The sequence below is a fragment of the Podarcis melisellensis genome, assembly GCF_964234715.1.
Source record: "Podarcis melisellensis genome assembly, chromosome: 13".
NCBI classification, from domain to species: Eukaryota; Metazoa; Chordata; class Lepidosauria; order Squamata; family Lacertidae; genus Podarcis; species Podarcis melisellensis.
The window spans coordinates 53,751,064-53,767,128 of NC_138545.1; the positions used below are offsets into that span (position 1 = coordinate 53,751,064).

At 44.9% G+C, this 16,065-nt stretch overlaps 1 protein-coding gene across 2 annotated transcripts in view; it reads right to left on the reverse strand.

Moving 5' to 3' along the window:
- Positions 1-330: 330 nt before the first annotated feature.
- The window catches only part of SPMIP7 (sperm microtubule inner protein 7), a 29,685-nt gene continuing 13,950 nt past the window's right edge, over positions 331-16,065 (reverse strand). The window contains exons 7-9 of one of the 2 annotated variants that reach the window (XM_081885872.1): positions 13,699-13,806; positions 3,507-3,614; positions 331-436 (exon numbers count right to left, since the gene is read on the reverse strand). In XM_081885872.1, coding sequence (XP_081741998.1) covers positions 421-436; positions 3,507-3,614; positions 13,699-13,806 — 232 coding nt within the window. In that variant the 3' untranslated portion in view covers positions 331-420. Of the gene's footprint in view, positions 437-915; positions 1,525-3,506; positions 3,615-13,698; positions 13,807-16,065 lie in introns of those variants that run through there. The other variant, XM_081885871.1, reaches the window with a different exon arrangement.

Consider the following 16,065-nt stretch of genomic DNA (forward strand, 5'->3'; position numbering starts at 1 on the left):
GCCATGCATCATTTTATAAACCTCTATCACGTCACCTCTTACTCACCTTTTCCCTAGACAAAAAAGGCCTAAAGATGGCAAGCTTTCTTTACAGGGGACTTGCTCCATTCCCCTGATCATGTCAGTTGCCTTCTTCTGAACCTTTTCCAAATCTTCGATACCCTTTTTGAGGTGAGGTGACCAGAACTGTACACAGTGCTCCAAATGTAGCTGCAACATAGATTTGTATAGCAGCATTATGATATTGGCAGTTTTATTTTCAACTCCTTTCCTACTGATCTCTAGAAAGGAATTTGCCTTTTTCACAGCTGCCACACACTTGGTCAACATCTTCCTCCAGTTACCTGCTATAACCCCAAGGTCTTGCTCCTGGTGTGTCACCACCACTGAAATACAGGCACAGGGCTGCACGTCAGTAATCTATAACATACAAAACCTGCTGGACCAGAGATAATAATGAGAGAAAGAAAATGAAAGCACATATGTAGAGCAACAGTGACCTAAAATGCTGGAGTGGGGTGAGATTCTATGGTGAATGTGCAAATTCAGCTTAATTCTTTTGAAGTGTTGGAGGGGGGGAAGATTGTAATAACAAGGAACAAGGTGGAGAATGGGTAAACATTCATAAATTCAACATACATATGGAAAAGACGACAGTAATAGGATTAGGGACCTTCTGAGAAGCATTTCAAAAAACCTGGCTCCTGGAACAAAGCATGCCATTTTGTATGGACTAGAGAGACTGCTGCACAAGTTCTGACCTGTTGAGTCCAGTGCTTTCCACCTGCATGCACTGTGGCCAGCATCCTCCAATGAGGCTGAAGAAACAGGCTCTTGCATGGCTGGCAGGCTAAATTCAGGCACAATTAGCTGAGCAGACATGGTAAAGGCAAAAATGCTCCACATCAGGCTACATTCATAAAAATATCTCTTTATTTAAGTCAGTCAAAACATTCCACAGGACCCAAAGTAATGATTGCAGTATAAGATCAGTTTAACATTATTTGAGGGCACACACAGGAGTCCCACTGGGCAGCAGATGGGTGGCATATCAGGCAGACCTGTTGATCCCCCAGCAGTTGAAGCAATGCCAGCAGCCTCACACCTGGTGTGGGCTGAACAGCATGAAGCACCTCAGACATGCGTGGCCTCTGCAGCCGGGCATGAGGAAATGTTAATGAATACGAAGAGAGAAAGTACATTAAAAAAGAAATGCATTAATCAGTGTATGCTTGAAATGGTCATTTGGAATATACAGAAGGTGTCCCACATCATAAAGGCATGTCCTTATGAAGTTTTGTTTCTTGACCATTCTTGAAGAAGGCATTCATTCCACAGCCTTGCTTGTTTCCCATTATCTCTTAAAGCTTGGAGTTGTGCCGTCAGAGACAGATATTCTTTCAAAGTTCAATTCTTTTTTTCTCCTTCTTATTGAAAGGATTTTGAGGTTCAGTGGGTACAAGGGTCTGTGACAAAGGCCCCAGATGCGGAAATTCAGATGGTTGCCCATGCTTAGCCAGGTAACTGCAATCACAAGAGGAGACAAGCATCTTTCTCACCTGAATGTGAATTTCAAGGTCACAATCACTACTGACACCAAGAGACAGTGGGTAGAACTTGCTGGTATTCCAAACAATTGTAGACTGTAAGGGGTTGTTGTTTTTCTTTGTTATTATGTTATATAGTTACAGTGGTACCTCTGGTTGCGAACTTAATTCATTCCGGAACTCCGTTCTTAAGCTGAAACCGTTCTTATCCTGAGGCGTGCTTTCGATAATGGGGCCTCCCGCTGTGCAAGCGCCTCCGGTGCGCGATTTCCTTTCATATCCTGGGGCAAAGTTCACAACCAGGAGCAGCTACTGCTGGGTTAGCGGAGTTTGTTACCCGAAGCGTTCGTAACTAGAGGTACCACTGTATATGGTAAACCTCCCTGTGATCTTTGGACAAAGGGCCGTATAGAAATTTAATGAGAAATAACAGTAATTCCCTCTGACCCCTTCTCTCACACACTCCTGCAGAGGCATAAGAGCTGCTTCCTCCTGTCGTGATCTTGCACTGCTGTGTCATGCGTGCAAATAAACAGAGGCTCCCCTTATTTGGGGTCAGTGGTGTGGCTCTTTCTGCCCCAGTTGTTGCCTAGCTTGAAGGGAAGGCAGTCAGGTGAAAAAGACACACACACCTGACCCAAGCCATGCGGGTACACACTAGGCTTGGGTGTTGCACCGATACATTGCCCAGGACTGGTATGAGGGCCAGAGGGGGGTGGCTGCTTCACCCAGTGGAATAGCGCAGGTGAAGCCGCCACTGCCGCTCCCCAGTCCCTCTGACACCACTCTGGGGTAAACTTCTGATGCCTAAAAGTTTCAGGATCACGATATGGAGGGAAGAGTTAACCCCCATTCCAAGTGCCATCTTCACAAGCCTGATAGCAGCCATCGAGAAATTTACACTTTAAAACACACAGAAATGGCATTAAACTATATGACACATAGGGTGCTTCCAGAGTATAAATTATTATTATTATTATTATTATTATTATTATTATTATTATTATTACCCCTCCCATCTGGCTGGATTTCCCCAGTCACTATGGGCGGCTCCCAACAGAATATTAAAAACACAATAAAACATGAAACAATAAAAATTTCCCTAAACAGGGCTGCCTTCAGATGTCTTCTAAAAGTCAGATAGTTGTTTATTTCCTTCACATCTGATGGGAGGGCATTTGACAGGGCGGGTGCAACCACCGAGAAGGCCCTCTGCCTGGTTCCCTGTAGCTTTGCTTCTCACAGTGAGGGAAGCGCCAGAAGGCCCTCGGCGCTGGACCTCAGTGTCTGGGCTCAACGATGGGGGTGGAGATGCTCCTTCAGGCAGACTGGCAGTATATTGTGGGAGGACTTCATGTACATACCAGAATTTTGGTTTTCGGCAATTAAAGTGAATTAAAGGGCTTTGTTGCTTCAGCCCAACTAATCCATTTTAAAAACACGCAACTTATTGTGGTTAGGAAGTAATAGTAAAATGCATTGAAAAGTGTGGTATGGAGGAATAATTCCTAGGAAGACAGATAAACAGCCTGCAAGCAAATAAAGATGACTGCTTGTTGTTGTCTCACTCCCACTGCTCACAAACACATCAGAATGAAGGCTCAGTGAGGACCACATACAAGCTGAGCTCTGTGAAAACTCTGAGCTAGCAAGGCAGGATGATTGCTCAATAAATAGGTCACCTGGAGAAGCCCAGTTTTGCCCTCCATGCTTTAGAATTCTTTCCCCCCTCTCTCTGTTTTCAAAGGAAAAGAATAAAAAATTCAAAGGAAATACAAAGGAATCTGAAAACTACAGCAGATGTCAAATAATCCTGAAAGCTTTTCTTATGGGTTTTGACTCCAAATTTTTCAAAACCAAAGAAATGTTGTGCTTAATATTTAATTGTTCTTTAATGAAATAACCATAATTAGAATTCTAATGTATCTGAGCAAATTAAGTAATGTGCCTCACACTTACCAATACATTCGTGAAATTATTGATGGTGATGTTGGTGGAAGATTAGAATTTGCTGGTTGGGTGGCTGACCAATGAACCTTGCCAGTGTATCCAAAGGTGTTTGGAGAGCTAAGGGTAAAAGTTAAAGGGAGAAAAGGAATTGATTAAATGGGCACAGGCTTGAAATAATGACTTCTTGATAGCTCTAATTAAGGCAAAAGCTTTTGTTGTTGCATCTGAGGTGGGTGGGGAGAGAAAAGATGATGCAGCAGGAAAATACCAGGCTACTTCCTAAATGAAAATTGTTATTCCACTCGTCTTCATAAAACTCAATCATCTTAGATGAGGATCTTGTTGACATTTAATATACTTTTATACCACTTTTCAGTTTAACCTCACAAAGTAATTTACATTTAAATATAAAAACAATTAACTATCAGTTAAACAAAAACAGTCAAGAAAAGCTACAAGGGTGGGCAGTGAAGGGTTTTTTGAAAGCCAGATCTCTCCTCTATGCAGGGCAAAATGGTCAAGTAGCCACTGGTGGCAGATGGAGGAGGGAACAGGCCACCTCAGCTGAACGCTAGATGGCAAGCCCTATCCTGCACAGATACAGAATGATGCAAAATTCCACATATTTGTATTTTACACCCCAATATCAGATTTCTCACTTTTTTCCATGGGCAACATTTTGCACTAATGGAATGCCATCTGATTCTAAAAGAACTGATATTAGATACTGCCACATACTCTTGGCAGCTGTATTTTCATGGATATGGAATTTTGCCCTAAAACCAAATTTCACACATACAGCTCTAAAGCATAAAATGACAGCACAAGACCCATTTGCAAAATACAGCAGCACAATAAAGAAGCAAAGAATCTTATGTACCAATGTACAAATTAGATTCAAGCAACAGAACTACATACATGTAGAATGAATTTGTGCATACAAATTGTCTAGTCAGTGGGCAAAAAATAAATTTCAGGTTTGGTTTATTTGGCCATAAACATAAAATACAGTAGAGAGCTATCAAAACAACAACAGGAAACAGGGGTGGGGAGAAAGATAATATATAAATACATAATGAGAAATAGATAAAAATACAGACAATTAATAATTGTTTCAATGGCATCGAAAGCATTGGAAACTGCCACTAAAATTGAAACATCAAATTCATCTCTGTCTCCCAAACTGACGGGCAAATACCTAGCAAGTTGATAATCACTACTAGATTGTTACAGTGGTGAGCAAGCCCCATTTGCCAGAGCTAGTGAATTTTGCAAATTAAGACCCAGAGCTCTGTCTAGTATAAACGGTGGCCTTTTCTAGCTCAAGCGACAGAAGTTGGGGTAGTGACAAGCCAAGAGGGAACCTGCCAGCTGGGCAGGCCCAACAACCAAAGACTACATTGGATCCAGGCTGGGGAGGCGTCACTCACCTGCAACGCTGCCACACCAGGAAGGCTAAGTGGACTTGTGTATCTCTTCCCCCTTTCCATATCTAGGATTTCTCAATGTATGATGTGATAAATTCCTGATTGCTGTTGTGATACATTGCTCAATAATCAGCATCCAATCACACAAGAGAGAGGCTGGGAAACTTGTTGTGTATCCCCAGCATGGAAATGTTAACTTCAGGTTTAACTGGCCTTCAAGTGTACTGTGATGCAATGCATGCCCACCCATGAGGCAAGGCGAGGCAACTGCCTCCAGTGGCAGGATCCACTGGGGCAGCAGATCCCAATAGAGATATTTATTTTGTCCTTGTTCCTGATGTACATCTTCACTCACCCCTTCTGCCCTGACAGAGAGGGGGCGCCATTTTGTGGTTTGCCTTGGGTGTCAAAATGTCTTGGGCCAGCCCAGCCATGGTGCAACATAGATAAATTAAATGATATGCATGCATGCACCAGGCCTAGAGAGCAAGGCACTTGAGATTTGCTAGTGCTGAGCAGTGTTAGCAGCACTAGTAAAGCAATGATGTGTTAGCAGCACTAGTAAAGAAAAGGAATTTGTGGTTGTTGATATGACATTTGGCTAAGAATTGCATGGCCCTCCCTCTTCCTTCCCATGACTGTTCCACAGGAAAACCCCATCTTTAGTGGCATCTCTCCCCCATTGACTTAGAACACCTGCAGAACAAAGTTTCTTGAGTGCTGTAACCTCAGTGCAGCATTGTGGGGAGGGGGGCAGAAAAAAGGATAAGATACAGCTAAATGAAGCTGAGAAATGTGCTAAATATCAAGTCTGTGCAATTATGTTTATGTGTGTGAATCATTTGTTGTTTGCCCATGAAAAATTAATAGTATGTTTTTCTGACCACTGGTCCTGTTAGCTAGGGATGATGGGAGTTGTTGTCCCAAAACACCTGGAGTGCCATGTTTGTCTATGCCTGATCTAGGGTATCTAGGTATCTGAAGAAGTGTGCATGCACATGAAAGCTCATACCAAGAACTAACTTAGTTGGTCTTTAAGGTGCTACTGGAAGGATTTTTTGTTTTGTTTTGACTAGGGTATCTAGGTAGCAGCACACAGGTGCAGAAGACGACAAGGTTCCCGTGCCTTAAATTGTTGTGTAAAAAGAGAATTTTGCAGATGCAGCTTCTCATCACGCTCATGACAAGTTGCACCAATCAAGCTAAAAAAAGAGACCCTGCTAGTTTGAAAACTAGGCATGAGATAGAGAGCAGCAGTTGTTTAAAGTTAGAGGAAAAGTTGGGTATTATGGTAGACCCAGTGAAAAGCACTGGATTTGAATAAATTAAGATCACTGGTTTCAGTAGCTTCAGGTATGCTTAGTACTGGATATATCACCCACTGGAAGAATATAACTAAGGAAAAATATAAATAGAAAATAAATTGGGGGAAACCAGAAACTCTACTAGGGTAAATGTAGACAGCAGCACCTATGTTTTGTTTTGAACTTTTACTACAAGAAACCAATACTATTTTGAGATATACAGCATAAGCAGATATAAGCATTATATCCACATAAAACGTCAAACCGCACCATAGGTGGGAAGAAGGGTTTCTACCGCTATTTATATTTTGGGGTTTCTCTGACATTTAGGGCATCATGAGGACTATTCTTAAAGGCAGCATCTCCCAACTGCTCTTACAAGCCATTAAGGGCACATGAAAAGCATTGCATCCCTGGCCCTGCCCATCCTGCACTTCCATAGCAAGACCACAGCCTTGGCAGGAGCCCTGGCCATGACAACAAGGAAATCTCCCTGAGCATTCAGGAATGGATCAGATTCCATTCATCCATAACAATCCATGCCGGGGGACACTGCCACTCAGCCAAAATCTCACCAGGGAATGATCTGTCCATAACATTGGCCTCCCCAAGCCCTCCTAACACTGGATCTGTGCCAGCCAACTCTGCAGACCAAACCCCTGCCCTGCCACATCTATGTATCAGTCAGGCCTGTGACATATTGAGATAGCTCCATGGTTGTCATAGAGACCATGAAATCGCGAGCTAGCCCATGACAAGGCCACCACAGCACAAATGTTAGGCATGAAATCGCCTCTAAGCTGTGGAGCTGAGGGCGCTGCGGTGCATTTGGGGGGGGGGGCTATACACCAACATCATCTTGGGCCCAACACCGGGAAGAACCCCTTGCAATCAGTCAGAGCAAGCTGGCCTCCTGGTGAGAGCAATGGAAATGTTATGGATGACAGTGACTTGCCCCCTGCCCCACAGGGCTGGGCTGGTGTTGCACCAAGTACCTGGGGGGACAGTGCTGAGTCAGCACAGCCCCCTTACGCCAAGTCAGCCCCCTCACCCATGATCAGATCATGAATGACAGATCACTTGTTTTGGACCACCCTGGAGGTTAGTGGCATCACCAGAGGGGGGTTGGTTGGCACGCTCTACCAAACCACGACAAGTGCAGAAAGAATGATAGATTAAAAACTCTCCCACTCCTTTATCTGTACCCCACTGTCATACCGGCCCCATGCTTGTCACTACAAAAATGGAATCCCGGACCTAGCCCAGGCACACAGCGCCATCTCCTCTCAATCAAGCAACAGTCAACAAATGCCGTAATGAACAACCCTGTGTAAAACTGCCTAAGTGCCAAGCAGCAATGGAGTGCAGGTATAGAAGAAATAAAAGTATCTAATAACAGAAAAGGACCATGTTCCAAGTGCAAGAGGCCTCACCTTTAGGGCTAGGCAATATCTGTGTTTCAACATTGTGATACATCACCAGCTAAGCATGGTGATATAGTGATATATCACGATGCCTGAAATAAAGGGAGGGAGAAGTGACCAGGAGGAAGGGAAGGAGGCTGCTGCTGACTCAGGTGAAGGAGCTCCTGCCTGATCCCTCCCTCCCTCCCTCCCTCCCTCCGCAGCCCAGCCTCAGCCAAGGGAGCCTAAGAAGGTGTTCTCCCATCTGCTTGCCTGCCTGCCCGCTTGCCTTCGCCTGAGCAAGTGGGCTGCCTCTTTCCTCTCCGTTGGTCACAGGAGTGACAGACCAAGACTGCCTTTGTCCAGTGACACGCACACCCCTCTCGAACTTCAAATGAAAGGAACAGTCAGAGTTCAAGGCACATCCAAGCCATGCAGTAACAACTGGTGCCAAGCAGGGCTAATGAGCTAATGGGCTAACCCTGGGGACAATTTTGAGGGTCCGACAGAGAGGCCTGCAGGGCTGTTTTGGCTCTGGGGCCACAGGTTCCCCAGCCAACTTAAAGTGTGATGCTACAAAACAAAACCACCCTGCAGCACCATCAGCTTTAATGGTCATTAAGGGATGGGCAAAGATTTTCTGCAATAGGCGGCCAGTGCTCGGTAGAGCAGTCCCCTCCTCCAGTGCCTCCCGTCTCTCACCCAGGAAATATACCACCACACCAAAGCTAATCCTGTCCAGGCTCTCACCTCAGGAGTCACAGATATCTGGTGTCCAGAGACCCAGCCAACTCCAATCCCTGTGCCAAACCAAGGTGTGTGCGTTTGTAGGGGGTTGGACTAGGTTACTCTTGGTGTCCCTTCCAACTCTACAATTCTGTGATCTCCCCAAAGGATCTTTGGTATTGCTTTGACTGACAGTGTTCTGTTATCTATGGCAAGACTTGCTCCTTTCAACAGCTGGGCCCTGGGATTGGCCCCGTGGTGTCCCTGGCACCTCCCCAGTGGCGTAGTGTGGGTTGTCAGCACCCGGGGCAAGGCAAGTAATTTGCGCCCCCTAACGTGTGGATTTGCGCCCCCTAACCCATGGATTTGCGCCCCCTAACCCTAACCCCCAGATGTTGCGCCCGGTGCGGCCGGCCCCCCCTGCACCCCCCACGCTACGCCACTGCACCTCCCACTGCTCTTGCAACCAGCAATGGGTGTAGTTGGCCTCCCCCTGCAACCCCTGTCCTTGCCACTTTCCACTCTGCTGCAGATGGCAAGTTGTCATAGAGGGAATCTTGCAAGCCATAACTGATCTCCTCATTCAGGAATCCCTAAGAGGCTTCCAAGGAACAGCAGAATTCCCCAAACGGTTTAAAAATGATTATTTGGCAGTAGCACAATATATCCCCTTCTGGTTTTTTGTTCCTTTTGGCATGCTCCACTGCTAAGATTCTCTAGTTCATATAAGACTATCTTTCAGAAATGGCATGCGGCAGAAGCACAATTAGCAGCTGTGTGAAAAGTTAAAGGAACCAACATTTTTACAGCAGTAAACCTTTAGCATCTTCAGGCGACCTCTAGTGGCCAAATGTCCTCTCCACACCTAAAGTGCATGGAGGTACTTGGCTTGGGCAAAGAGTATATGTCAAATAACCCCATGTTTTCTTCTTGTGTTGTTAATGGTGAAGAATCATAGAACTGTTGGAGGGGACCCAAAGGGTATTCTGTCTAGCCCAGCCCCCTGAAATACAGGGTTGTGTTTCTCTGGAAAATTCTTAGTACCTGACAATTTTATAATTTAAATGAATATATATTTAGTTACATTTCAGTACACACAGATAACTTGCCTTTCAAATGAGACAGTAAATTGGGATTTCCCATTGTGCACCATACATAGTAAACAGTTAAAGTCTCCTGTGAGCCCAAAGTCATTGGGAGTGGAATTCCTCACACCAGCTTTGGGGTGGCTGTAAATTTTCACAGTCTGCCTGGGAGTGGCTGGGAAATGAAGGGGTGCAAGCTTGGCAAATGTCTGTATTCTGCCAGCATTGTTTTCCATCAGGATTCTTCCATGGGCACCTATGTCATGCTGGTGGCATCTTCCAAGATCCACGGATGTGGCTGAGCTCCCCACTCTGTCACCTTCCTAAAGCCATCAGATACCCAAGCATTACACCTTAAAAGTTTTGTTTTTTTTAAGACTTAAAGCACGAAGGCTGTGTACACACTCTGGTTTACTCTGTATCCAGGGGATTCCCATGGATAGTTTGTGAAGCTGTGTGCTCATGATATTAGACTCAATGCTTATCCATCCTGTAGTTTGAGAAACACTGCATTTTCAAACCAGTTTTGAACTGATTTGAAAACAGAACCCTTTGGAAGACCTCCATGCCCCCTCTCCACCCAGTGGTGTGGACAGGCAGTGTGCAACCGAAAACGCATCCATCCATAGTGACGTGTACAATGACATGCAACATGCAATTAGAGGGTAAAGGACCTCTGGATGGTCAGGTCCAGTCAAAATCGACTCTGGGGTGTGGCACTCATCTCCGCCAAGGGAGCCGGCATTAGTCTGCAGACAATTTTTCCGGGTCATGTGGCCAGCATGACTAAACCACTTCTGGTGCAACGGGACACTGTGACAGAAGCCAAAGCACAAGGAAATGCTATTTACCTTCCCGCTACAATGGTACCTATTTATCTACTCATGCTAGGTTGGCAGGAGCTGGGACAGAGCAACGGGAGTTCACCCCGTCACACAGATTCAAACTGCCGACCTTGCAATCAGCAAGCCCAAGAGGCTCAGTGGTTTAGACCACAGCGCCACCTGTATCCCATATATTCAATTAGAAGTGTGGTGGGGGGGGGGGTAGGGAAACAATGACCTTGCTGGGTTTTAAGTAGGTAGTGAGTACACTGCAGGAGAGTGCCTCCATTTTCAATCTTTAAAAAAGCATGCCTCAGGGAGCTTGGGAAAGATCTATTGAAACACTGAAATAAAGAGAAATTCCTCCATACTTATTATTAAATTTATACCCTGCCTTTTTTGTTCCTGGCAGGGACTCAAGGCAGCTTACAGTCAGAAATAACTGCTAAAAACATGGGGGGAATAATTAAACAATTAAACACAGATTGAATTAAAACCAGTGCAATTTTTCAAGAAAAAGAGGTGCCTGAACTCACCATGAACACCTCTCTTGTTTTCATATAATGGCAACGGCCTGAGAGGTGCCAGAACTGAGTTCCGGCTTAAAAACACCCTGATTATATGTGTGTATCTAACAATCTATTATCAATTAAAAACAAACAAATAATTACAACAGAAACAGCATAGCACCAGCTGTCCTTACAAGCAGTCAGTCTCCCAAAGTCTCCAGCTGCTGGCAGGAAGACGAGGGAGCCTGTCTAGCTTCTCCACGGAGGGAGTTCCAAAAGTGTCTGGGAGTAGCCACTGAGACAACCAAGATGGAATTGCTCCCTTATAGTGGGTCAGACTATATGAACTATTCATATACTGTGTTTAGTATCCAAAAGGCATTGGATGTCCCTATTCTCTTTACCCTGAGGTCCAGCGCCGAGGGCCTTCTTGCGGTTCCCTAATTGCGAGAGGTGAGGTTACAGGGAACCAGACAGAGGGCCTTCTTGGTAGTGGCACTCGCCCTGTGGAACGCCCTCCCATCAGATGTCAAGGAAATAAGCAGCTATCTCACCTTTAAAAGACATCTGAAGGCAGCCCTGTTTAGGGAAGTTTTTAATATTTAATGCTGTATTGTTTTTAACACTTGATGGGAAGCCGCCCAGAATGACTGGGGAAACTCAGCCAGATGGGCGGGGTATAAATAAATTATTATTATTAACCCTTGCAGTAATTCTGAGATATGTCACTATCTGCTTTTAAGACCTGATGCTTAATGAGTAAGTTAAAATAGCTGCACCCAAAGGCTAGCTGCAGCTTAAAAACTGAGCTATACAACCATATTGAGCACACAAATAATATATTACATATTCTTGAGAGACAAGATCACTACAGATTGCAGATGTGTGTCAAAGCCTTCCCTATCTGACTGCTCTTACCTATGAAAATGCTTCCTGTACACAGAAAACTAGCATATGATTGCAGATGATTTTATCTCAGGCCCCCTGATATGAGGCTTGCTTAGGAGAGAGCATGCCAGCCAGTGATCCCTGCCAACAGTGTGAAGAGGTACTTCAGCAGTAACTGGACAAAGTTTGTGTAGCTTGGTTCTTAGTCCCACTGAAATCCATGGAATTAAAAAGCACAATACAACACCATCTTGGCTGTGAGTCCTGGAAGACCTGCTCCCTGTCTTGCAGCTCTTTTCCACCTGCCTTATATCATGATTGATGTGGAAATAGTTCAATTTGGTTGTGTAGCTTTTGATGTCATATTTATTGTTTATAAGTCATAAGCATAATTACTTTTAGTTATGTTTGTAATTATATATTTTTTCATGTTGTAAGCCAAGTTGAGCATGGTTTAACAATGAAAAGGTAGCATACAAATAAAATGATGTGTGGATGTATGTAATACATAAATTCCATTGGAAGCACACAGTGCATGAATTGATTTGCCATAATATCCCAGAAGGGTCGCGGGTGGCGCTGTGGTCTAAACCACAGAGCCTAGGATTTGCCGATCAGAAGGTCGGCGGTTCGAATCCCTGCAACGGGGTGAGCTCCTGTTGCTCAGTCCCTGCTCCTGCCAACCTAGCAATTCAAAAGCACGTCAAAGTGCAAGTAGATAAATAGGTACCACTGCAGTGGGAAGGCCACTTCTGCCTTAAGGAGGAGGTGGTATTGCGGGCTCTCACGACCCTCTCCCCTCGAGAGCCAGTGTGGTGTAGTGGTTAAGAGCGGTAGACACGTAATCTGGGGAACCGGGTTCGCGTCTCCGCTCCTCCACATGCAGCTGCTGGGTGACCTTGGGCCAGTCACACTTCTCTGAAGTCTCTCAGCCCCACTCACCTCACAGAGTGTTTGTTGTGGGGGAGGAAGGGAAAGGAGATAGTGAGCCACTTTGAGACTCCTGAAGGGGAGTGAAAGGCGGGATATCAAATCCAAACTCTTCTTCTTCTTCCATGTGCGCAGGGGAGGGGTGGCCAGCCCTCCGTGATTGGGGTTTCCCGGCTGTGTCACTGGAGATCTCTCTCTTTTGGCTTCCAGCGCTCCAGTTTACCCACCTTCCTGCCCGTTAAGGTTTTTGTCCCTTTCGACCTTGCTATGGACTTTGGTTGGTTGCCATTGAGGGACCTGGTAGAAATTTTTCCACTTGGCAAATTGGCACCAGCCACTTGGTTTTTGTCACAACTTTTATGGCATGGTGGTTAGGCATTGGAATAATTCTGGAGAAGAGATGAGGGGAGGTAGCGCCATCACCTGCCCCACATATTGAAGGGTATTCCGTTAAAGGATTCTGGGAGGGGGTGGCCCTGTCCGAAGCCTAGGGAGGTGAGGGCCCAAGGCACCACCCCTATTGGTGACCCCGGGAGGGGCGGCTCCTAGTTGATGTGCATCAGCAGGACTCCCCCTACTGGTGGTTAACCCTTTCTGGGCTCCCAGCAGATGGGCTGGAGTCAGATATTGTTGGTTAGATCCAATGCCTAAGCCGATACCGCTCATCGTCTGTAACCAAAAAAGTTGTGGCCTTTTTTAGCCCATTAACCTTATTTATTTGAGTCTTGTGTCTTTATTCAACAAAAGGAGGGTGGGGTTGAGACCTTGACACGCAAGGTTAACAGCCTTTCCGTGCGCTGCTCTGGTTCGCCAGATGCGGCTAAGTCATGCTGGCCACATGACCCGGAAGCTGTCTGCGGACAAATGCTGGCTCCCTCGGCCTATAGAGCAAGATGAGCACGCAACCCCAGTGTCGTTCACGGCTGGACCTAATGGTCAGGGGTACCTTTACTATCCCAGAAGTCTGTAGTTGAGTCACCTGCACCCAGTCCCATATGCTCTGGTTCCAAATAAACTTAAATCCTGCTTGGCAGCATGATATGGAGTCTCTCAGGCTCTCAATCAGTAATTACTATACAAGAAAGGAAACTTGAGGTTTACATACTAGGAAGATTTCACATATTGTGGTTCTGCAGTTCGAACTCTGCTGTGAACAATTACATCTACATAGGGATTGTCCAGGTCATCAGGATTCTCTGCACCAACACAGCCTCTGTTTGGATGAAAAGGGGGAATGAATCAAAAGGCAAATATGTATTATTTATAACACAGCTGGCTGAGGCCACTGAAGCTCCAAGTTTTTCGTTATTTATTTAAAAGGTGCACAAAAACATACAGAGAGATTTGTGCAGTCACGTACCAAAATACACATAAAACTAGGCAGTTTGCTTGTAGGAAAAAATGGATGACAACGTTTTACCACGTAGGTGGAATAAGCTAATTTGGGGAAACTGTAAATAATGTGAGAAAGAAATGGAGTCATCATTGCTTCCACTGCCTTTTGTATTCAGCCCCCAGAAACTGGTATAGCTCATTTTTTTGTAACAGCTTCATTAGTTTCTTCCATATTTCTATATCCAGTACACACAAAAAACCAACCATAATAATAGTACTAGGAAATAGCAATGTCTCAGAAGCCATGATTTCCGACCCACAATGCTGAATGTAGCCCATTACTCTCATGTTGTGATAAGCTACATGCTTGATAATCCCCCTCATGCTTTTGCCATTCCAAGCAAGTGGCAAAAACAGGAGGTTTCTCAAGCCACTGGGAAGGCAGCAGTGGATGTGGCTGGCGGGCTGTGCTTGGCTTGCTGGATCACAAGTTGTGCAGGCCTGGGGCAAATAAATTTTAGTTGGCCTCAATAACCAGACATGGATGGAGTTTCTTGCCGAGCCCCAATACACGCTTGCATCCTAACATGGACAGCGGGTGTAGAGGAGGAGCACAGTATCATCTTTGAGCTTCTGCTGCATTTTGGAGACAAAATGCTTGGTATATCCAGAATGGTCCACAAAAGGCGCTTATCATCATTTCTGTAGTGCCTTGTTCCTATCCCTTTTGACAAGCACCTCTTCTCTCATGTCTGACTCGACACTATGCTTTGGAGACACAATTTCTTAAACACAAGGACGCCCAGGGACGTAGGAGCTAATAAAACCCTCTTAAATCCTCCAGTGGGGCTTCCTTATTGCACATTTCAAACCTATTCAGTGCTGGTATTTAGAACTGCCTGGCCTCACCTCCAAGTGAAACACCCCCCCCCAAAAAAAACCACCTCCTGTTTTTTGCCTCTTGCTTAGAATGGAAAAACTCATGTGGCAAGTGCCAACAGGACTGGAGCCAAAAAGTGACACTGAGAAACAGGGGAGTAGATATACTAAAAACCACTGGTAGATGTGGGGACCTCTCCTGCATAGCCCAATGAGAACTGAGTATGCTCAGTAGCCATAGCAGTTTGAGTGTTACTTGGAAAAGAACAATGAAAAGGAGAAAGGAGAGAAGGGTGGGGTGGGGTGGAGCCCCTATGCCTTATACCTTATAATATAGTGCTTCGGGGTGAGGATTCACTGAAACATTTTGTCATAGGTCTGACTTGTCCCAGCTGGCTGTTCAACTGTCCACAAGGACCACAATTGCTGGAGCAACTTCTCAAGTCAGTTTCCAAGCTGCTCATAGATGATTTATGAAATCACACAGCCATAGGATAGGTTTTGCAGCAAGTAATAGCCTGAATTGCATGCCTATTCTATTTATCAGCCCTCTTAATATGAAGTCAAGCATGAGAGTGAGTTCATTTCAACTGACAATCTTCTAAAATCAACTCTATACATTGGGATAATCTCAATGTAGGGAAAATATGTATATTAAAATGGTGGAGGGGTGGTACAAAGTTGATTTTTCTGCCGTGAACTGCCATAAACTGAGAAGAAGCATATGCGAGTATAAGAAACTACTAATTTTGACCAAACTCTATGAATTTTGACCAAACATCCAGTTTAGAAGTGACCAGTTAGATAGGAAGCTCATATGAAGTCAACATTGTTTTATCTCCAGCATACATAGGCACACTGCCTTTGAATGCGAAAGTTCTGTTTAGCTGTCATGGCTGATATTTAGTAAAAAAAATTCTCTATAATCTGTCCAGTCCTTTAAATATCAGGCTAATCTAGTGGCCACAACATACTGTATATTTTGTGGCAATGAATTTAATATGCTAATTATTTACTGTGTTTCCTCATGGACTCCACTGAAGATCAGCAACATTTGGCTTATCTCTTCCTTTAAATCTTTCCATTTCAGCTGGCCATTACATTCTGTAACTTAAGAAATGGTGCTAAAGGGCTCATCCAGACTTCCTTTTGTGCCGCATTCTAGGCACAGGTGCCAGGCACAGTGTCTGAGTGGTTTCCTTTTCGCCCTGGCACTTTCCCCGGGAAAACCCGCGTTTTACTACTGAATCAGAGCAAA